Here is a 23,520-nt window from a genome sequence, read left to right on the forward strand (position 1 = left end):
AAGTAAGCATTAAAGCCAGGAAGATATACAAGAAATAGCAGGAACTGACCTTCTCATTAATAAAAACACAATACCAAATAAAATACAATTTCATGAGTGTTGACAGCTCTAAGGTCTGAGGAGAATTTCACAGATTCAATATAGTTTTAAATTTCAATTATTTTTTTTAAATGAAAATTTGCATTTGTGAATAGGAAACTTGCAATTATTGTTAGTCAATTAATTAAATACATTTTTTTTATTATGAAAGCTGATGACATTGTTATTACCAAACGATACATCTTTATTAGAGGTATAACGATTCTAATTAACAACAATTCAATGTATATCATATTTAATGGTTGACGATGCAATTCATAGCTGATATTGCTTAATTTTAAATGATCCAATACAGTGACCTAAAATCGATCCAGAACATCTTTAGCAAAAAATGCATCCAGTGTGACTCAAAGATAAATATCAGGATTCTGAACAGTGCAGGCGAAGTTTTCCAGCTTCCTTGTATGTCTTGCAAGATAACCAAGTGTAAATTAAATATGTATACAAAAAAAGCAAGTAAACAATAATTAATGTCAAATCCATTCACATTTCAGTTGTATAAAGTTCAGCTCAGTGTTGTTTTTCCACATCAAAACAATAAAAACAGAACATTATTAGAACGTTATACCACGATGTATGGTCACTTGTCTTTGTAAAATTCAGTGTTTTCTCACTTTGGACTGTAATGATGGACTGATCATTTTTGCAGCCATCACGTGTGTTGTCCTTTGTGATAGTACTTGGTCGTTTTTATGTTATAGTAAAAAAAAAAAAAACTGACCATGTCTCAATACAAATCCAATATCGATTACCGATTTATCTAATTTTGAAACAATTTTGTTATGATATTGGTTGATCCGATTAACAACTTGCCTCAGACAGATCACTCTAGAAAACAGAAATCGATTCATCAATTGATTATTAAAATCCTAATCTTTATATAGAATATAAACGTTTCCAACAGTGTTACATGCACTAAAAGGGAAAAGTGCCACAGCTGTACAATGCTTCATGCAAATCAGCCCTTCAACACAGCATTGTTGTTCTAGGTTTTAGTAAAACATATCTGTCTATATTTATGGAAATCAAGGCTGAAGGAAGAACATGTAGTCCTTTAGGGATCTGCTAAATATAAATGGTCATTTGTTAACATTCGATGACTTCATTTGTAAATAAAACTTCACTTTTTAACAAAGAGTTTTCATCTAACATTTCTCAGAACTTCCTTTTTAATAGGTCTACTTCTGCTTCCACCCAGACAGAGACTGTACCTTTAAACATTAAATCAGTTTCTGCAGAAACTGGTTTCAATTATGTGTGAAGAAGTGAGACATTTGTATGAAGAAAAATAAAACTAAAGAACATTTATATTTAAAGGTGATAGAGTTAACATTTGGAGAACACTGGATATTTGATAAAAGTCCGGCCTCTTGAATTTATACCCCCTGTCATTCAAAATAATGTAATGTAGTATTAAATTGAAAACAAAAACACTTTGGCGTTTTGATGTTTAGTAGTTTGGGGCTGTATTATTCCACACACAGATATGCAAAATTCTCTTCTTGGAACATTATTATACATTTAACAAAAACAGCTTACAGAAACTTTACAGCAGTTTAGAAAAAAGTTGGAAAATGCTGCTATTAAACTTCAGTTTATGTAAACCTAGCCTGCCTCTATTTTTCTTAATTACAACAGATTTATAATTTTAATAATAATCGTGCTAACTCTTCTTCAGTCATCTGTGTTGTGTCTGAAACAATGCTTAAACCCTGGAAATAAATACAGTTTTATCTTAAAAGTTATTCAGTTAAACAATTTCAACTAAAATGTAAAAATATAGAACATTTTCAGAGAAAAATACTAAGATACATTTAATTTGCAATTTCTTCTATTCTTAAATCCTATTTAAGAATACATCTTTTTGAAAAAAGAAGACAAATAAAACTTGTTAGAAGTTCATGTCTACTGTCTTCTCTAAGATCTTACGGTTCCATCTTTAGCGTTTAAGCCCTTTAATGAGCTTACATGGTGGCAGGCGCTAAATGTTGGACTCTAGCTCCCAAATAACCAATGACTGCTCAGAATTTTGATTTTACGCTGCAGGAAGAGGATTAACCATTCATTTGAGTTTTAGTCACACCTACAAGAGACATGTTTGAAGGTGAAGTACCCATAGGGAAATAAATTCATACACAATTACGACTTAGTGCCCCATAGCATGGATAAAAATATTTTTTTCATTACTGCTCAATGATATTTGAAGAGTGAAAGTAGTATTCGAACTGCTGAAGTTTCTAAAGACACTTCCCACAATACCTTTAAGACTTTTTTTTAAATATATCACAATTAATCCAGTAACAGGATGGGGTATTTTCTTTTCTCAAGAAAATTGTGATTTATAAAAAAGGTTTAAATAATAATTAAAAAAAATCAAGCAAATACCTCAAAATGACAAAAAAGGCTTTTATTCCAAGAAATGATCAGAAACACATAAGCAGTACAGTCCAAACTTTAATGCAAAATTAGTGCTGAAGTCACATTTGTTAAAATTCTGAATGTCAAAAAGAACAAAAAAAGATAAATATTGCAGCTTAAAATGAAGTCACAGGCTGAAACACAAACACCAGACAGAACAGACAATAGAAACTATTGTTCAACATCTCATAAATAAATAAAAAAACGTCTTTCTCTAAATTAAATTCAACTTTTTGAGCAAGCTGGCCGGTGCCGCCGTTCCATAAATAGGCTGCATCTTTCAGTGCAAAAATAAAAAGTTGGTTAATAATAATGGAATGTATTTTAGTAGTGATGCATTCTACAGGGAAAGGTTGAGTGTTTTCAAAGACAGTAGATGTAAACGTGTGTTTTATGTAAAGCACTGTTGAGGTAAGCACTAAACTTGTAAGGGCAAATCCATCAATTCAAACCAGTACTTCCTATTTCTGCTTTCAACACCGTAAGAGTTCTGACTTAGGCTTGATTTTAGGACCAATATTAGTGAGAACAAGTGAAATGCAGTGAGTGAATGTAACAATTCAATAGTCGGGGTACTCATTTAGGGTTAAATCCAGTGATTCTACTCAGAAAACAAACAAGCAAAACGAACAAAAACATTCCAGAGGGTTAAACGCTTTGTGCCAGCCTTAACACTCCTTTCACATCTGCAATCATTTTTATTGCATAAATCGGATCTTTTAAATAATTTTAGTCAAAACAAATGTAAACAAATCTTTCACTGAGTTGTCAAATGGTTACATATTCAAACTAAAGGTCTAGTTTCAAGGACAATTTTTAATCATGAAAACAATTTCCAAATGTCACCTGGCTCATTCTGGGGATGCTGCAACAAATAAGATATGTATGACTTACACTTAGCTTATTTTAGACAATCCCTGGTATTGATGTGGGTCATGACTCAGCATGACAGCAAAACAAAAAAGTATTCAACCATAAAAACAGAACAATCAAAGAAAAATAGGACAGGTAAACCGTTGACGGCTCCATCATTCCCATTCTGCACTAGTTTAACTTGAACTGAAAAACTTTTCAAGTGCCGCCAGAATAACAGGGGTTTGGGAGTCAAACCGACATTTATACCTGAGAAAAACACTCCCTTTTAGTAAAATAGAGTGTTTTTAAAACAGCTATTATCTGATTGAAACATGAAAGAGTCTACATTTTATGCTAAATATAATCTCACAGTTCAACTATATTCTGCTGTCATAATCCAGTTGAATCAAACATGCTAAACCAACTAAAATGATCCAGTGACTCACTAATAACTGGTTTTGAAGAACATTTAAGCAGTTTTAATTAAATGGGAGCAAATATGGAGTCAGCTATTTGGTATTTCACGGATCAATGTTTCTTGTACGCGTAGTTTTAGTGTTATGTAAAGCAAATATTTTTGGCCATTCTGGCTAAGGTTGATGTTGACACTGAAACTAAGCAATATTTTCCGAACAGAATCCAAATAATGGAGCTGTCGTATACAAATTTAGTGTAAATACAAATAACAGCAAAACATGCTGTTGCTTGACAAAATAAAAGAGCTATAACGTACAAAGTAGTCAAGTGGGATGTAAACGGCACAGACGGCTGAATTTAGGAAAAATATTCAGAGCCGAGTTCCGTCACACCTGCAAGTCTGGGTGAATAAATTATCTCAGTTTTTGTTTCTCTGAAGAGCCTCACAGAGGTTCTGGTTTGGATCTGGCTCCTTGCTCATGATCTCCACAGACACCCACTCTCCAGTGCTGCTGGACTTCTTCACGGCCTCGACCACAGTCTGCACATACAGACCGTCTTCGAAAGTGGACGCCATTGCAACGGGTCTTTGATCCCACGATCGGCGCTCTTCGTGAGCCTGAAAAGACTGTCTCAGTGCTTTTACCATGGAGCTCAGTCCATGGAGGTGAGGCAGGGGCATCTCTTTCACCTCCGGTCCCAGCCACCCGTTTCCTCCTAGCAACAGCTCTTCCCCCTTACTCCCATTGCGCTGACCATAGAGATCTGTGCCTCTGGCAACCAGCCTCCCAGTGGATCCAACTACCATTACCTCCTGCACAAATGACCCGGGCATGTTAAAGTTCAACGTCACAGTGCAGCAGACACCACCCGACCCTGTTGCGCCCATTAACAACTGGAAGAAACAGAAGTCATCGCTGGTGACGCGGCGGATGCCTCGGATCAAGCTGTTTTGCTGCATGAAAGTGCGCGTCAGACCGTGCACCCTGTGAGCTCGTGTGCCGGTCAGGTAGCTTAAAAGGTCAATTATGGCAGAGCCAACAGTGTGCAGCCCCCCTCCTCCCATCAGCTCCTCACACGTCCAGCCATATGAATGATCCAGAAGGCTTGGCCCGTAGACCCGGACATCACAGACCTGTATTTCACCGACATATCCGTCGAGCAGCCTCTGGCGCATTTCAACAAAAGCAGGCAGGAAGCGCAGGGTATTACCCATAATGCTGAGCAGCTGGGGGTAGTATCTGGCTGCAGTCACCATTTTGAAAGAATCCACAGCAGTGGCAGCTTTCTCGCAAACCACATTCTTACCTATACCTGAGAAAAAACAAAACAAAAAAAATATTACTCCTTATCTTTATTTGTGGAAAACTTGGATAATTCTGATAAAACACAAATATCACACACAATTACTTGTATTAGATCAACAAAATGTACAATAAATGTGGCTTGAAGGGGAATGGAATAAGAACTTGACTGAATGATGTTATCAAGGCATTTTTGAACGTATCTATAGACTCATATTGTAAAAAGTGTGCACACATTTTTAGGTCAGGCAATAGGTGCTGATAGTAACCAGCTCAGTGGCCATGTGGGACTGTGAGACTGAAATGTTGTAAGTTCAAAACCTTGTCAAAGTCATACTAAAGACTCTGTGCCTCCCTGCATAAAGGGGTTGGGTTGGGGGGTTAGACCACCAAATGGTTCCCGGGAGCGACGTGTGCCCCAGGCGATGGCTCGAATGCAAAGAACAAATTACACACACACAGATGCGTGAGAACTAATGGGACTTTACCTTTAATATAGATGTTAATAACTAACTATAAGGGAAGCACTCAGGAAGTTACAACTAAACAGGAAGCTGAGCTCAATGTGTAGGAATCTAAGCTGAATTCGTGCATCAACTCTTTTTTTTTTTCAAAACTGTCCATTATGGAATTTATGTTTTCTTTATAGAACTATCAAATCAGTGACTTTAGGCAAGTATTTTTTTTTACATTTATTTCTGCAGGGGAAAATCAGAACAATCTGAGCAAACACTCATAATTTCTTAAAGCTACTTAAAAATCGTTACAAACTACATTAACTATCCTTACAGCTATTTTTACTATAGTTACTATAGCAACAGTTACTTTGTTGTTGACCTCTTGGCCAGGTCACCCTAGAAAAATAGATCTTTATCTCAATAGTTTTTTTTTTTAATCAGGTTAAATAAAGGTTAATGAAATAAAACAAATGTGTCTTTACAGCACTGAAATGAATAATAATAATTATATAAAAGTATTGACATCAAGTAAATAAAAAAAAACTATTTGTTGGTGGCATTCACTACAACTGTGCATATTCAGCAAAAATTTCTGCTTAAATAAATATTTTGGAAACATAAAGCTTAAACATGTAAATAGCTGGTTAGTGTATATTATCATGCTTTGCGGATATCACACATTTTTCTCCCTTGTAAATTTCCATTGCACTTTTATTATCCAAACATTGTACAGATATTTTTTTTACTTCAAAAAGTTCACGTTTTCCTAAAAGTTGTATAATAAAAAAAAAAATCTTACCCAGTGCTTTGACAGCAATTTGTTTCGTCATTGAAGGAGGAATATAGATGCAAACAAGATCAACGTCTTGGTGTAGAAGGACGTCATCAGACTGGCTGGTGTGGAACGGGATGCCCAGTTCTTTTGCAAGGCCGCACGCCTCCTCTTCACTGCGTCCCCAAAGTGCATGAACTTCGAAGCCTTCAGCTTGTAACAACGGGACCAGCACTCTGGCTGTGCTCCCGGTGCCAAACACACCGACTCCTGGCAACATGGCAATGCCACTTAGTGTGACGTCACTGGCATCTTCAGGAACATCTGAAGAGGAAATTTAACTTAGATGTTTTGCATAGGAAACTATTCACAACAGTGACAATAACAAAGCATCTTTTTGGCTAAAGCACTTAAAGCTATTTAAAAAAGGCACAATCTACCTCCTGGATATATGAGAAGTGGGCCTTCTCTTAGTTTTAGTAAACTCATCAACAAACAACAATATCTGATGTAGGTCATGTCCAGGGTTCATTATCAAACAGCCACTTGCATTCTTAACATGCCTTTCCCCAAACACTCCACACCCTCAAAAAGTTCTGCCATCTCTGCTTCTCTACAACAATTGGGACTTTATCTAAAGCAAAACGCTGTCTCTAAGGACCGTATATCAAACAGGATCGTTTCCCTAAACTGGATTTTGTACAAACACACACGGAATGTTGTATACCTCTCATAGAGATAAGGACTTTTCTCATCTCAACTGCTAATCGACTAACGTTGTTTTATAGAGTTAAAACTGGGTGTCAAAAAGCTTTATTTTGCTGGAAAAACAATGATCAATAAATGGTGGGTTTAATATGTCTAATACTTTTCATACATTGCTCGTACCTGGCTCGAACTTCACGGGGAACAAACATGTTCCTGTCTCTGCAAACGGACACGAGCTCTTTTTATCCAACTATACAAGTTGTAAAACCAATATAGAGAAAACTCGCTATGAACTTCTTTGCAAGCGGTGGAATATACAGGGATATTAAGACAATTTGAGCTCACTTAAAGTAGCTTGAAACGTACGTAAGGACTGCAGGTAAACGCGAAAGTCCGAGATCGCAGGAACAAACAAGCTATTGATAATGTATGCTAGCTTTAGCACGTTCGGCTAACCGACCACACAGCCGCAGAAGGAACAGAAAAAAAACTCGCTATAAAATGACTCTTTATGGTCAACACTTAAACTTATGTTAGCTTTTGGTCCAAACAAATCGTAAAATAATTATCTTTTTGAAAAGTACCGACAACGCGAAGTACCTACAGCTTTTTTGCCAAGTCAACATCCGCAGGTAAATGTTCAGCCGGGCACTGCCCAGTGGCTCATGGTAACTCCAGTCCGGGAGCAGCCAATCAGAAGCCGGGAACAGAAGCAGGACTGAGGAAACCGGAAATACTGAAGATACTACTGTAACAGTGGCTCTCAACCTTTATTAAACTATGTACATTCTTGATTGATTAAAAAAATGCCTTCCAATAGAAACAAATTTAATAGTAAGGGGAAAAAAAGTAGTACAATTGAATTTATATGTTAATTGTCTAAAACTTCTTGATTATTTAAGATATTTCATTTGGCTTAGTTTTTAACAGTTTAGAAATGACCAATGTAATAAGCACTTTCTTGTGAGTAGATAATTTTACAGATAAAAAAGATCAGATTAATCATAATTTTTCACACTGTGGTTTTTAAAGTAAAGTAAAAAAAAAAAAAAAAAAAAAAAAACAAAACTCTATTTAAAGCAAAATACATTATTACATTTATTTATCGGGCATGTATCACAAGACTTTACAACACAAGTTTTTTTTTTCTTTTTTACTTTTAACAAGTGATTTGTAATAATAAATCTTTAAAATAAAACCTATTGATAACTGATATGATGTTAATTACATGTGTTGAAACATTTCAAGAAAACAGACTTGAGTCCAGATGCCACGACTTCACTTCAAGACAACATCCCCCAGATGAATGGGAATTTTTGTCGACAGTCCTGCTTCCTGGAAACTCATTCTTTAAGTTTATAAATAGCTCACCTGGAAGTCTAATGCTTCCAGCTTTGCACTCTCCACTAATTTGTACACTAAGACTAGGCTTGCAAACTGTGCTCAAGAGGATGAAAACTAAGGAAAACAGCTAGTTGTATCCTTTTATGTGCAAGATTTATTTAATTGTTTGCAGAGTTGTGTGTGGACAGTAATAAAATAATGCATGACCAAATTACACACTAAGAGAACTACTTTATCCTTTTTTGAGAAGTTCATTATTTTTCTAAATGACCCAACCTGTTTTTGACCTATGGTACTTGATATGTCTGGCTTAGTAAGTAAGATGTACTTAACTACTTTGTGACGCACCTGATGATACCATGTAAAACTAGACTGAAATGTAATCTTATATCGACCTCTGTGTAAAGATCCACCTCATAATTTGGATGACATGCACACTTAAGATATCTCTGACAGACATCTTGATATTGTGAGACTGATTATTGCAAATTAAATAGTGTTTACAGAGGCTGATTAATGCAAAGGTCAAATATTTGAGTCTGCACTTGTCAAAAGCATAAATAATTATTGTCTTAAGACATTTGATGAAGGAAAAGGATAGGAATCTTAGATAATCCAACAGCTTCTGAGAAAAAAAAGTTCAGCACACTGTCTTCTAGGGTCCAGATGACCCCACTCTCAACGTCAACATATATACCTAGAATCGCACAAGGGTTATTAAACATGCACATTGTAAAAGCATTCCCAGTGGTCACCCAACCCCAGTTATTGGTTCAGCAAAAATGGTGAGCAATATTTGAGATATCCAGCCTTACAGTTTTGATCTAGATGCCAGCTCGGATAAGGAAAACAAAGACATATATGGATCTATTTGTGTGCACGCGAACGCATCAGAATGAAGCGGAGCAGGACGCTTGTGGCTAACTGTAGTAGCTTCTATGTCACACCTACAAGCTTTTTTCAGCTGCATTTTTGTATCTGCCGCTAATTCACAACATAAAAAAAACTAACTCAGAAATGCAAATTTTAGCTAAAGAACACGTGAAAAACACCAAAAACATGATTTTTATCAGAGTGGGTCTTTAAACCCAGGTCAAAGGCGTGTCAAGTAACTAGCATCTAACTTGGTGAGTAGGTACAGGTTTAATAAATAAATAAAATGTAAAAAAAAAATCTCTAATAACTTGATCAGTTAATATGAAACCTAAATGTACTCAGTAAATTACACATTAACAAATTAAATGTTATGCACAAAATCAGAAGCCCTTAAACATTGTAAAAAGAATGAAACAAACAGTTTTATTTATTTATTTGCAGATAAGGCGAGGACAGTGACAATCAGCTTACTTTTTTGAATTGAACATATCACAGCACACTAACATACAAGAGTAAAAAAAAACACAGAAAGGATGGTTTACTACCTCTTCATTTACAGCAATGAATGTGATATTTTCCAAATAATAAAACTATATTTTAGAATGAATTATCTAAATTATCCATAAATGTTAATACGTCTAAAGCCAAAAAAGGGGAATGTAAAGTTTAAGAATATTTAAATTTCTAATGTTTATTTACAAAATCTTGGAATACGTACATGAAAAAAAATGTTCCAAAGATTCATTATTCAAACTTGAAATTTAAATACGTTTTTAAGAATTGCAGGAACAGTATAAACTTTATTGTTTTGAAACTGGTTTCTGTGTTGGGTAAATCAGCCCTTGAAGAATCCCCCCTCCGCCCAGCAGGGGCGCTATATTTCTGAGAGACTCCAAAGTGGAAGCGCAAAGCACTCTGGTACTTGTGGTTTACTTTGTGGGGAGGTCGGATTGATAACGCGCCGAAGAACAAAACAAGACGACGCTCTTGAGTATAAAGTTTAAACGTTGAAATCGTCGCAAGTAATAGTTTCGCAACGTGCAAGTTCGGATCAGATCGGCTGGAGTAAGTCTTCAGACTCGGAGAGCTGCTCACTTTTAGCGAAAATAAACAGGAAGTTGATAGCGTTGTGGGACGTGTAGTTTTGTGTGCAGGCCGTGGCGCTCGATAGCAACGCATTGAAAAAAGAAAAGCCCTAATAAAATAATCTAAGCATTATTTAATAATCGTGTTTCAAGCATCGACTTTGAATAAACGATGCCCGGGTTCACGTGCTGTGTGCCTGGCTGCTACAACAACTCGCACCGGGACCGGGAGCTGCGCTTCTACACATTTCCAAAGGACACCACGCTAAGAGAGCAGTGGCTGCGGAATATCTCCCGGGCCGGGGTCAGCGGCTGCTTCAGCACGTTCCAGCCCACCACAGGTCACCGAGTCTGCAGTGTGCATTTCGCCGGAGGGAGGAAAACCTACTCCGTTCGAGTGCCGTCCCTGTTTCCCCTGCGCGGAGTGAATGAGCGCAGGTGTCGGCGGGGCAGAGGGAAAAAGGTTTCCGCCTCGGTGATCACCCCCGCCGCCGCAGCGACCTCTGGGATAGTGGCCACTAGCGTGCTTGGTAACACGGCTGGAGGAGCCGAGGGCACCATCGGAGGCGAGGCGGACGACGACAGCATTACCGTGGTTCAAATAGGCCAGAATGGGGAGTACCTGGGCACCGCGCGGCTACCCGCTCAATCAGAGGCGACCTGTTACTCCGCGCCGGACGGCAGCGCGGAGGAACTCAGAACCAACGAGTTCGAGCCCGGGACTAACCAGCCCGCGGTGCAGTACGTCAGTGTGACCAGCAGCCCCTTGGACCACTCGTACTCCCTGACGACTGGAACCACATCAACCGAACTCCTGCGGAAGCTGAACGAGCAGCGGGACATCATCGCGCTGATGGAGGTGAAGATGAAGGAGATGAAGGCGACCATCCGCCAGCTGCGGGTCGCCGAGGCCAAGCTGCAGGAGGAGGTGCGGGAGCGGGACCGGCTGCTCTACGGTTACGCCACACCTGTGGGAGTCAGAAAGAAAATATGAACCGGGAGATGACCGATCCAGACTCCATGAACTTTAAAGCAAAGTCTGAAGTGAATGACGGGGTGGTTTGTGTAGATAATAGTAATAAAATACATGCTAATCACATAAACACACTGTTGGGGCTCAACAAAGTTATTCCTTCTTTAAAGAAGACTCATTTCAACTGACCGTTTTAGTAACTAAAAACTTTTTTTTGCCTTCAATTTATTTTATTATCTTTTTTTTAGTTCTCTGTTTTCTGGTAAAAATAAAAAAAATGCAGCAAATATGACTGACACCATTCACTAACTGTGAATCTGATTGTACTAGAGTGAAACTATTGTGTGGAATACATTTTCACCCTTATTTTTTCCTTATTAAAGCAGTGAAATAACAATAATGCAAACTCAGCTTGTAAAATGTCAAGATATTCCAAGAAAACATGTATCCTGTTGCATTTAAGTTTATTTCCCCCTCCTAGATTGTGTAAAGTATGAGTGTTTCTGAGGTTGTTTGGATGAACCAGCACCTGCGTATTCTCTGTGATTCTGTTTGTGCCTGTTTGTAGTCGGACATGAATTTTTGTTTATTGGCTGCATCTATTCATGGATGTTGTATGTACAGGAGGCATATTTCAGATGTTTTAAGTCTATGGGGTGTTGTGACGAAACCCCACATTGAAACATGCTCAAACCACAAAATCTGCAGAAGTGTCATTGGGTTTAGTGACACGTTGTGAGTCTTCTTTGACAGTATTTTCAGGTTTACAGACGTCGGACTCATCTGCCTATGTAAAAGCTTTTGATTACGCAGTATGTTTTTGTGTGTTTTAGGAAAGAGGAGGCAACGAGTTGCCCAAGCCCTCGTACGTTTTATTGAAGCAGAGTATTTTTGAAGATGTGTCGATTTATGTAAAAAAATAAAAACTTGTACAAAAAAAATCGAATGTTCAGTTATAACTGGCTATTGTCAAATTTGCATGATCGATTTTTGAACTGTCAAAAAAAACCTTATAGTTATTGTTTATTTCAAGCAATCAAAACAAAAATAATCAAAATAAGATGATGGAGATATACATCTATACCAAAGTTAGGTTAATTAGTCATTAATTTATTAGAAACTATAAACATACATTCCTATACAGATGTAAAAATGTAATTATAATTACTCTAAGTCATAAATTGGCCCTTATATATACAGTACATGACACTAAAAACATGACATAAAAGGAGTTTAATTGCTTCCTTGAAAATGAGTGGGAAGATGCAAACTTATATTCCCACGCCATTTTTCTTTATTTACATTTTTTTGTTGTTGTTTTTACATAATTGTTATTATCCAGATCTTAGGTTCTGATCTGTTATTCAGCCTTACTATCCCAAAAGCAGATCATATAAAAAATCCATGAGTATTCAATAAAAAAATCAAATTACAAAGATTTAGTACATATTAATTACTTTGTAGCATTACTTTAGGAACTATTACAATTAACAGATCAAAAATAAGTGTTATGAAGGAGTCAAATTCAGAAGAAAGAATGCTGCTTTTAGAGAAAACACATTGATTTTCAGACAATTTTAGTATGACTTTAATTTATGTTTTGCATATGAAGGCACTGAGAACAGATGACAGTCAGATAGGGACACAGGGACAAGTTAACCTTTTCATTGGTAAAACCCACAACTCCTGCATGTATAAGTTACTTTCAGAGTAATTAGTTCAGCACATTAAGTTGAAATAAATGAAAAACTTTCTCAAAAGCCATAAATTAATAAAAAAATATATATTTTGTGGCTTTTTTCCACTATTATTTTCTTGTGGTCTATCCATTTTTTATTATTTTTAATTCAGTCTTTTTGTCATAAAAAGTTAACATTTACTGAGTAACATGCTACAACATTTATTAGAAAAGGATTTTGTCACAGCAAAAAGTAAAGTAAGAAACTACTGTAGTAAATAATTTCTGTAAGGAATTACTCCTATTACTGGTCATCACATTGTCATGAAGTCTTCAGATTCATCCATCAGGAGCAAAAGTCTTTTTTTTCTGGTGAGCTTTCATAATAAACTGCTCGCAGGATCAAAATGTTTGGTGTTGTTTGTAAATTAAGCTGCTCGTGAAAATAGATAATGAGTCACTAGGAGGATTGATCGTGGATGGTGCTTTACAAAGATGTGACTATCAATGTTTGCCTTGTGTTGTCTTTTGGGAGTGAATACTTTTGATCATGACCATAATGTACATTTTTTGTTTTTACATTTCAAAAAGTTTAAAATAAAGAAAACAAAATCACAAACGTTTTATTTTGAATTTTTTTCAAATGGTGTTTTCAATACTTTTGTTGAATAATAATAATAAAGTCTTACCTTTATGTGTATTACCACACTAATTTGATTTTTTCCAAAAACTGAAACAACAATTGTCACCATGAACAAATGATACAGCAGTTTGATTGCTATCTCCCAAATTGCTTGGGGATAAATGCTGTGGGAGTAGAGATTTAGCATGTCTATATGCCCTAATTTACTTCATCTGTCTGACAGTGTTTGTTGGCAGCTTTCATGCTCATTCACTAATTGTTAATCCCCTTCACAAGTGCCGAAATGCTCAATGTTACAGTGGAAATGCAGGGCTTTAGTGCAGCTCTCGAATCCAAAATGGAATGAATGACTGTAAACTCCCACATGAAGGCATGCAAGATAAAATAAAACAAAACAGGGAGCGATGACCAGCGGATAGATAAAACACATTGAAGAGAATGAGGATACAGATCACTAATCTCATCTGGATTTGTTTTTTTTTTCCCCCAACTCCCATAATAATTACGTAACGCTTTAATCCCGAGCTGTCAATCAAACTTACACAACTCCTTTTTCCCCTATGGCTGCTGCTGTTTACTACAGAAGTCTTTGTTTTCAGACCCAATGAATGTCTCCTGTGTCGTATAGGTTTGATATGTGTATTAAAGCAAAGAATTGTTGTTCATATGCAGCATTGTAGGAAAATGTTCAAAATCAGATAACATTTTATCTGTTTTTTTTTTTTATAACTTTTTTTAAATATAAAATAGGCTAATGCTGGTCAACAACTATTTTTCTCCTGTTTTTTTTTCTGTCAAAAATGTTTTAAACAGTTTCCAAGTCTTTTTTTGTGCCAATATAAGTGTGAAAATAAATAAATTAAAGGCTATTAAGTAAAACACTAAAAAGATACAATGGATAAAAAAGTTAATGTAGTTTTATTTAAAAAAAAACTTGCAGTTGAGTATAATTTCAAATAATCTTTACTTAACATCATAAATATATAATTGCTCAAATTTCTTCTTTTATTTGATCTTTTTTATATTGTACACATATTATGTTGATAGTAGTGTCTGCAAATGTTTCCTGACCTGGGTTCTTCCTAACCATGGGTTCAGTTTTCAATTCAATTCAGTTCAATTCAATTCCATTCCATTCCATTCAACTCAATTCAATTCCATTCCATTCCATTCCTTTTCATTTATATAACCCAACATTTCTACACAGTTGTCTCAATTAGCTTCAATTTGATAAGTGTCCAAAAATATAAAATTTATCATACAATATAAATGACAGCTGATTGCTGAACTAATTTAAACAGATTTAGCTAAACTGGGCATCCCTGCCCTGACACCCTCCTTCTCCATAAGGAAAAAAACTCCTAAAAAACAGATTCTGGGACAAAAAATGAATGACACCTTTGGGATGTCCACATGAAGGAGGGATCCTCTTCCTGGACGGACAGGCAGTGTACCACGACTGTTAAAGAAGAATGAGCTTATCTAACTCTATAACTACATGTTTGAATAGTGTAGCAGATGGGCTTCATCCAGATGGAACTGGGGGACAGCTGGGGGCACAAGTGGATCCAGAGGCAAGGTCCACGGCCAAAACAGAAGCACAGACGAGCCACCTGGAATCGGGAATCTCTCCCGCTCCCCTGGAGGAGAACCACAAACAGGGACAACACATGAATTGCACTGCACCAAACTGATGAGACAGTTTCAGGTTGAGCATTAATGTGAAATATTCAACAAATGAAAAAAGGTAAACACAGAAAAATTGTGGCAAGAAGAATCCTCAAAATATCATAAATTGTAAATTACTTTCATTTTGTCTTATGCTAAGATTTCTAAATTAAGAGTACATTTGACATATTTCTGTAACAAAATTCTGTGAAAATTACACGATCACATTTGCTGCTAATTTGGCTTCTGTGATGTATTGATTGGAAATAGTGGCCCCACACAGATTATTTTGCAGTTAATGGTAGTTTTCAAATGCAGATTAACACTGACTTATCATTCCTCTTGGATCAATGCACAGATGTGAAACGGGACTTATACTAATACCTGGAGAGTGAGCCATCTGGGGAGCAGAAAAAGGGGATTTTGAGGCAGATAGGAGCTGGAGTCAAGATGGATATTCAAGTGAGGAATTGTAAATAATCAAGTTTGTGCTTAATGTCACATTTCATTTATTAAGGCAATTTATTGCATTACAGCTTTCTTGGGTGGCCCCATCGTGACCCACTTAGCCTCAGTTCAATTCACCCATTGCTGTTTCCTGAGGACACTCTATGACTCCCAGGTGAGCTTCGTTCTTTTATCCTCACTGGGACATCATCCATCTGTCCAAAAGAAATGAAAAAAACACAAATCCTCCTCACACTTTGACACACGCAAACATTGACGTTTCCTTCCAATCTCATGATAAAACTCCTTAGGTAAACTCAACAGTTGGTTTGTATGGAGATCACAAATTCCCTCTTTTTTTGAAGATTATTGCAGAGATGAAATAATTGTTACAAATACGGGGAACCGGAAATGAGAAGGCTGTAATCCACAGCGCTCTGTTGGGATGCTGTCATTGGTCTGCTGCTTCCAAGCTCTCTACGGTACCGTCCTCCCTTTTGCGTACACACAGACACAAACACACACACTAACACACATGTACTACCACAACATCCTCTTTACTCTCTGTGATTCATCCGTCCCCTTCACTGTTAATCCAGCTGGGTTGTGCCTCTCAGCGTTGCTGTAATTTTACAATCTGATGAATTCCCAATTGATGGCAGGAAGGATCCCATCCTGAAGAAACTACTTTTTTTCCAACTTTGGATTTGGACCCCCTTTTTTCCCCTCCTGTGCAGTGGGGGTACTGGTTTCACTGGACTCTGCAGAATTAAAGGATGAAGTCCCATGCGGATGCTGCAACCGTTCTTCTCTCCATTGTTTGCCTCAGTAAGGATGTTTCTCTCCTCCACAACTGTATCTGTTCATTTAATGTTTATTTAAACTCCATCAAAATGTTTTAAAAAGTTTTGTTAGCATGTCTAAATTGCAGCATTGAGACAGATGTCACAATTATTTTTTTTATTTAGGTTTGGAGTAAGAAGTATGTACTTCAAAAGTATTTTAATCTGAAATTGTGGAGAGACAGGTTTCACAAATGCACTTACCTTAATGAATTGTTGGCTGGGCTGATTCTCTCTGAGTCCGTGCGTCAGCACATGCAGATTAAAGTAGAACACTTGGTGTCTGAATCTGAATTGTTTGTTTGGGTATTTTCTGCTGTTGTGAAGAAAGAAAATGTAAATTTGGTGAAGCATGGCAATAGGAGGAGTGCTAATCATTGAGGTGTTTGGGGGAAGTTTTGTTGATTCGACAAAAACCTAAAACTGACATGCAAAAGTAACAGTGGAAAACATTTACAGCTGTAATAGCTTCAATAGGTGGTGTGAAAATGTCTATGAAATCAAAATCTTCAACAGTTTGCTGGTCTGGAGTCTTTGGGTGTGTTTTGAAGTATTTTAAGTTTGGAATTTCATTTAATTCTTCTTTAATTTATGTCTTTTTAAATCTCAAAAGAGAAAAAATATTACAAAAGTCCCTAAAGCATAATGTTTGTTTGAAGGGATGTTCCAGCAGGTTCAGGTTAGGGAAATCTAAAAAGAAATATAAAACAAAAATGCCAAATATGTCCATTTGGAAGTGTTTCAAATATAAGCAACATTTCTCTAAAAAGACCAGATCACAGACAAAACTATTGGCGTTATACAAAAGGACATCAAAGTGCAGCCTGTCTACATTCATTCTCCAAACATGTAGTGGAGGAGTGGAATGATTTTAGCTGTCACCTAGCAGCCATTGAGTTTAAGTGAACTTGCAGCAAAATTGTGTCTGACAGCAGGAGCTTCATTAAAGCTGAGTCATGAAAATGAACTTTGATGCTGAATGCTCAGGAAAAGGAGCTGTGAAAAATGTTATAATAATGTATCCACAGTGAAAGGGCTATTTTTCAACATAAAACTTTGACTAAACAATAAGTATGTTTAGAATTCTACTAATATTGGATTAACATAATTTATATACATGTTGAAGATTAAGTTTTTCGTACTTTTGTAAGGCCTGAAATCAAATGATCCATTAATGTCAAGTAGAATAATGGGCTTTTGCAACTTTTGAAACTATGTTTTAGAAAAAAGATTCTACTTTTTTAAAATTTATTTATCTATTTTTTATTTGGTTTTAGTCTGTAGTTAAAAGGAAGTGGGAAAAATATACATTTTTCAACTTTGGTCATGTGTCATTTAAAAATGCTGAACATTTATGCTGTTTTTATAAACTATAAACCAAAAAAACAGCAGCACAGGGTTGAATCCAGGGATCGTTTCATGTATTTTGCTGCTGTTTTTTGGGCCAATGTGTCAATTTTTTGTGAAGATTTGCCTCATATTTATGCTGAATATTCTGAATGATTCCCTCTGAGGGGTCCCAGGAGTGTGAAATAATGTTGGAAACATTTAAACATTTTGATGGCTGAATGAATGTTGGCTGAATGTGCAACATATTTAATTTATTTTTCCAAAATACAACCATTTGCTTCAAAATGTTATATAATATTTTTTGGCCAAAAAGTTACACTTCTTGTGCCATTTCAATTTTCATATTCCCATTGCGCATTAACATTTAATTATTCTGGTCAAAGTCAAAATTCTAGTAATCTCAGAGAGATGTGTAATCTATAAGCTGATCAATGCACTCAGATAGTGAGTACACGCTTTTTTTTCTCTCCCTACCCTGAATTAAGAACAGGGATTGTATAATCCCTCCAGATGAATGGAATACAACATATTTTTTTATTTGTTTGATCCATCCAAGGACCATACGGATTGTGTCTCTAAGCAAAATGGGTTTCATTCCAGAAAATTATGTAGCTATTTTTTCTGTGCTTTACATCACAGTTATGGATTTGGACTTAAAAAATATCCCATCAGCTGCAGCATGTTTGCTCCCTCAATTTCCTGTATTGTACTAAAAGTGTTGTCGGTTTTTTGTTGAATCAACAACACTGACAGCCTGTAAAATCTGGTTTCCTGGATTAAAAAAGTTGCTCTATTCTGTGACTGGGTGTCTTTCCAAAACCAGATTTAGAACTTTCTATTCTATTCTATTCTATTCTATTCTATTCTATTCTATTCTATTCTATTCTATTCTATTCTATTCTATTCTATTCTATTCTATTCTAAAGTGAAAGGTGATGATCTTTTCATTGTCTCATCTTCTCCTGCAGGTCTTGTCCCTTTGTGTTCTGGAGCTGCTATTCCAGTTGCGTGTGGATCCATCTACAGAGGCTTTGCTCAGTGTTTGCTCACACTTGGAGACAGTTTAGTAGAAACTCAAAAAGATCAGAGCACACAGGACATCGATTCAATCTGCAGGTGTGTGTATTTCAAGAAAATTCTCACCAGGTTTCATGAAAATATTCTGTGTCTACAATGTGTTTCTGTTCATTGTGTCCACTAAATTTAATTCAAAGTTTTAATGAGTTTGACACATACTATAAAATATGTTAGATTAGATATTAGGATCATTACATTTTTTGGAACATTTTAATATTAAGAGGTTAAACACATTTCTCTCTACATGTAATTCTGTTTTGCAAACATTTTTAAGAACCTATCAATGGATTGACTTATTTTCAAATACAAAATTAAATGGTTCCATAAATATGACAAACAGAAGAAAATTTTCTGTTTCCAACGTTGCTCGTTTTGTACATCTAGATTGAAGAACCCCTTTCCTGCCTAAGAAATTGAGGATTGTTAATGAAGATCAAAACTCTAGACATGGCAAAGCATCTTTGTTGCATGGATTGATCATTCATCTTGATTTAGCAACATAAAATAAAACATTTAAACTAGGTTTTCCAACTGATTTTCAACTGATTTTGTTGGATCCATTTGCTCTACATCAATGATTGAAATTGCTTTTTTTTAATTTCAAGAATATAATTGTAACCAGGGTAAATGTATTAGGGCTGCACGGTGGCGCAGTGGTTAGCGCTCTTGCCTCACAGCGAGAGGCCCCGGTTCAAATCCTGGCTGGGACCTTTCTGTGTGGAGTTTGCATGTTCTCCCCGTGCATGCGTGGGTTTTCACCGGGGACTCCGGCTTCCTCCCACCGTCCAAAAACATGCTTCATAGGTTAATTGGTGACTCTAAATTGCCCCTAGGTGTGAATGTGAGAGTGAATGGGTGTGTGATTGAGGCCCTGCGACAGACTGGCGACCTGTCCAGGGTGTACCCCGCCTTCGCCCTTCAGTAGCCGGGATAGGCTCCGGCACCCCCGCGACCCCGAAAGGGAAGAAGCGATCAAGAAAATGGATGGATGGATGGATGGTAAATGTATTAAGTTTATTGCACTGTCCCTAATGCAGGCAGTAGAGATGCAAGCTACCTCTTTGAAATAGAGAAATATTAAATCTTAACACAATTACAAGCCAGTATGAGCTCATTTACAGGCCATACTTTTTTCTTTGGAACTATTAGAAGTGTATTAAAAGCAAATGGCAACAGGGAACAAGCAACCAACAAAATAGCCACAAATCTTTTCTATAATTCCTGCTAAAAAACGAGTCAATAAAAGGATATCAACATTAATCCGTGTTATGGGTGGAATTGCCATAAAATTCCCTTTACCATCACCCTGAACCAAAAACAAACACATGGATCATTTGAAAGGCTCAACCAAAGGAAAGCCTTAAAAAACACTTCACATTAATTGTGAAGCATGGTGTTGGAGGTGTGATGATGTGGGTTTGACTTTCTAGGAAACAGGACCTGGGTAGCTTTTAAACCAAATGATTTTTCCCAACTATTTTTAAATTTATAATGCAATTGCAGTGATGTATGACTGCAATTATAAAGTGATGCAACAGTGCTATTAAATTTATGAACTAAAATATCTCCTTGCTCTGGCCTAAAGGTCCTGGAACGCGTTTCACGTTTGTGCCAACTCAGCTCTGGCTGGCTGTCCCGGAGAGGCAGCAGCTGTCTGGGAGTCTCTGAGACAAGAGTCCAGGAAGACGCAGTTTTCTGGAAACCTCTACGACATGTGTGCCAGCCGCACCACCCTCCCTTCCAGCACGTTGCCTGTTCCCCAGAGTCCTCCTACCTCCGATCAGATGAACCAGGAGACGTTGAAAGGGCAGACGGACAGGCACGGCCCTGCGGTCTTCACACTGTCGTTGCCCGTGTGCAGCATGCTCCTGGTTCTCCTCAGGAGTTAGTCCAACCACACAAAGACACTCCCTCAGCTCAGAGACTATCACAGCTGGATCCCATATTCTTATGTCGGTTTTATCAAGAGATGCTTCTTGAGCATATGTGATTTTTGTCACACTGTAATATTCAGAGGTTGGAATTTAGAGGTTTGTACTTTACTACATGATCTCAGTCTTAATATTTCAGGTCAAAGGATTGAAATAATAAATCTCCAATCCAGGTGTTAACAGCTGGCCGTCTCATTACAGTTCTCCTGAACATAAATGTTTAAAGTAAACATCAATATTTGCCGGATTCTTTTTAAACCACAAATTTGCCAACACATTAGATAAATACTTTAATTATGGAGTGATTTGAAAAAAAAACAAAACAAAACAAAAAAAAAACTCTCCACAGATTACAGAGACAGTTTTACTAAAGGCAAACCTAAGCTTTGGAGTATTAACTTTGGGCAGTGCAGAAATAAATAAACAATGCCTCATGATATTAGAGCAAATGAGATTTTCAGGGGCATTGTAAATCCAGGTGTCCAGATGTACTCGTGATCCCATCAGGTTCCAGGACGAGGATTGATTTGGCTTTGGTTCATCATCCCATTTAACTGATTTTACATCAGAGATTTGCACTTGTGAGAACTTTGATGAACTGATAAATGTTAGGTTTCGTGAACAGTTTTCAATAATATGTGGCAGAAAAGGTGAACAGTTTGGAAAAAGTTCTGAATATTTTTAAGCTTTGATGCAGAATGTGTTTGAAAAGATTCTCCACAGCAATGAATAAGCTTAGCTTTCTCACTCAGTGAATTTTATTTTCATACGCACAGTACTGTTAGGGTTGAACATCAGTCTAATATCATTTTAGCACCATAAGCTGCCACTTGACTATGCTTGTCATTACATGAACAATAATCTGAATTAAAGCTATGTTCACAATAACTGGCTTAGATCTTGTAAGAATAGATGTGATTTTATGTTTGTGTACTTTAATACATCTGGTCACGATCAGAAACATTTTCAGTGCTGCATTATTAGATCTTGTCAGTAATTGACACCCTTTTTTTTTAATCTTTTTATTGAAAAATTAGTAAATCCTTCAAAGTGACTAATAATCAATTGTTTGTCGTAAATGTAAACTTACAAATTGGGAAAGTTGTTGTGTCATTGAGCTTTTTACCCTGGAGAATCCATGGGCCCCCATTTGGCTGCTAATTTTTCCCTTATTTTTATGTATTCATTATTTAATTTGTGTTTATTATTTTTGGATGCTTTTAATTTCTGCAACCCAAAATTATATATATATATAAAGTCAAATTAACTTTAAAAACCCAGGAGTTTATTGTTCTTGGGATCTCCGAGATTGGGAGCAGAATCTCAAATCAGTTCAGTGGAACATAAACAGTCAGACGACTCGTCCTCTGAGCTCGTCAATGAACTCATGTACATCTCTGACAACAACAGTATGTTTGTGATCTTACCTGTTTGCAATGAGCAATTTGAAACCCTAAAAAGATGTTCCTCCAGTCTGGAAGTTTGGAATGCATTTTTGTGTTGTTTGGTCTCGTGACAAAACAGGGAACAGACACTAAATCAAATTTTCTGTATTGTATTAAATATTGTTGAAATAGGATTTCGGCTGCACACGTTTGTTCACAGAACACTTTCCATTTTATTTATCTTAAATTAACCCCACAAATATGCAAAAACATTGTGTGATTTTTTTTTCAAAGCTGGAAATGCGCCCTGACATCAAGAGGTTAAGTTAATGGTGATTTTTTTCTATAAACATGGAAAATGGAAGATGAGAAATAATCTGTTGTCGACCATCATAGTTATGTCAGGGATAATGCCTAATGAAAAGTGCATTATTAGAAATTGATGTACATTGTGGAACTGTCCAACGTGAAGCAGTGGACAGTTACTTTTGCGAAGCGGGTTAATTTTTAGTAATGCACACTTTGAAGGGACTTATTCTACTTATATCATGGCTACTTACAAACGAAATAAATATACAATCAATATTTAGTACTTTGTTATTGTTGTTTCTTTGGTTTCGATTGCTTTTTCACGAAAAGTGGACCATGTGATACGTGATGCGGCATGTTGTCATGGTAACATGACAATGCGTCGGCGTACCAGCTGAGCTGACACAGACCTTAACTGCAGCGATAAAGGAAAGCGATAAATATGCTGATTTAATAAAGTTTTAGTTTTAGGTTTAATAAAGTTCAGGGAGAAAGTTCACCTCTTTGTTTTTGTCCAGATGACGAAGCTAAAACTTGTTTTATAGAAGCCTATGCATGGATACAGAACATCTGGGCTACGTGAGCAGAACTTCTTTTTTAGGTGTGCATTATCACCGTGGATTATCACTTTTGAATCCACGCCCAGCAACCAATCAGAATTGAGTATGCACCTGGACAATGGTATAAAACAACAACATTTATCTTTGGGACATAAAATACACAGGATCAGTGAAATATGGAGAACACATATTCTCATTTATTTTTCAATATGTAGAAATAAATAAGATGTGATTGAATGAGGTCAATGTAAAACTGAATGAACTGTTGAAAAAGTTAGATTATGAGAGTAAAACACCTAAAGTCAGCTGCTCTTCCCCAAG

The 23,520-nt window shown here is 36.6% G+C and overlaps 3 protein-coding genes across 5 annotated transcripts; 2 read left to right on the forward strand and 1 right to left on the reverse strand.

Moving 5' to 3' along the window:
- Nucleotides 1-2,491: 2,491 nt before the first annotated feature.
- gfod2 (glucose-fructose oxidoreductase domain containing 2) lies at nt 2,492-9,376 on the reverse strand. Of its 3 annotated transcripts, none has more exons than XM_024295655.2 (3): nt 7,636-9,376; nt 6,351-6,647; nt 2,492-5,103 (listed from the first exon to the last, which is right to left on the reverse strand). In XM_024295655.2, exons 1-3 carry the CDS (start codon nt 7,655-7,657, stop codon nt 4,208-4,210), a joined length of 1,215 nt encoding a protein of 404 aa, XP_024151423.1. In that variant the 5' UTR covers nt 7,658-9,376; the 3' UTR covers nt 2,492-4,207. The 3 variants fall into 3 exon arrangements, with proteins under 3 accessions (XP_024151423.1, XP_036066377.1, XP_024151424.1); XM_036210484.1 differs by lacking the exon at nt 7,636-9,376 and adding an exon at nt 7,398-7,613; XM_024295656.2 differs by lacking the exon at nt 7,636-9,376 and adding an exon at nt 7,212-7,381.
- Nucleotides 9,377-10,156: 780 nt separating this feature from the next.
- Nucleotides 10,157-13,539, forward strand: thap11 (THAP domain containing 11). Its single transcript, XM_024295654.2, has one exon. It carries the CDS (start codon nt 10,509-10,511, stop codon nt 11,328-11,330), a length of 822 nt encoding a protein of 273 aa, XP_024151422.1. The 5' UTR covers nt 10,157-10,508; the 3' UTR covers nt 11,331-13,539.
- Nucleotides 13,540-16,148: 2,609 nt separating this feature from the next.
- nrn1lb (neuritin 1-like b) lies at nt 16,149-21,277 on the forward strand. The gene is made up of 3 exons (XM_036210494.1): nt 16,149-16,573; nt 18,906-19,053; nt 20,600-21,277. The coding sequence occupies exons 1-3, from the start codon at nt 16,522-16,524 to the stop codon at nt 20,901-20,903; spliced, it is 504 nt and encodes a 167-aa protein (XP_036066387.1). The 5' UTR covers nt 16,149-16,521; the 3' UTR covers nt 20,904-21,277.
- The last annotated feature ends 2,243 nt before the right edge of the window (nt 21,278-23,520 follow it).

The sequence above is a fragment of the Oryzias melastigma genome, linkage group LG3, assembly GCF_002922805.2.
Source record: "Oryzias melastigma strain HK-1 linkage group LG3, ASM292280v2, whole genome shotgun sequence".
Classification (NCBI taxonomy): domain Eukaryota; kingdom Metazoa; phylum Chordata; class Actinopteri; order Beloniformes; family Adrianichthyidae; genus Oryzias; species Oryzias melastigma.

What these genes read in the sequence shown, in the direction of transcription:
- gfod2 (XM_024295655.2), bottom strand. Translation starts at nt 7,657, where the DNA reads ATGTTGACTTGGCAAAAAAGCT. An exon ending in GTTGACTTGGCAAAAAAGCT is followed by an intron (nt 6,648 to 7,635) that starts GTAGGTACTTCG and finishes TTTCCTCTTCAG; the next exon opens with ATGTTCCTGAAGATGCCAGT. An exon ending in AATTGCTGTCAAAGCACTGG is followed by an intron (nt 5,104 to 6,350) that starts GTAAGATTTTTT and finishes GTTTTTTCTCAG; the next exon opens with GTATAGGTAAGAATGTGGTT.
- thap11 (XM_024295654.2), top strand. Translation starts at nt 10,509, where the DNA reads ATGCCCGGGTTCACGTGCTGTGTGCCTGGCTGCTACAACAACTCGCAC.
- nrn1lb (XM_036210494.1), top strand. Translation starts at nt 16,522, where the DNA reads ATGAAGTCCCATGCGGATGCTGCAACCGTTCTTCTCTCCATTGTTTGC. An exon ending in TCTCTCCATTGTTTGCCTCA is followed by an intron (nt 16,574 to 18,905) that starts GTAAGGATGTTT and finishes CTTCTCCTGCAG; the next exon opens with GTCTTGTCCCTTTGTGTTCT. An exon ending in GACATCGATTCAATCTGCAG is followed by an intron (nt 19,054 to 20,599) that starts GTGTGTGTATTT and finishes TCTGGCCTAAAG; the next exon opens with GTCCTGGAACGCGTTTCACG.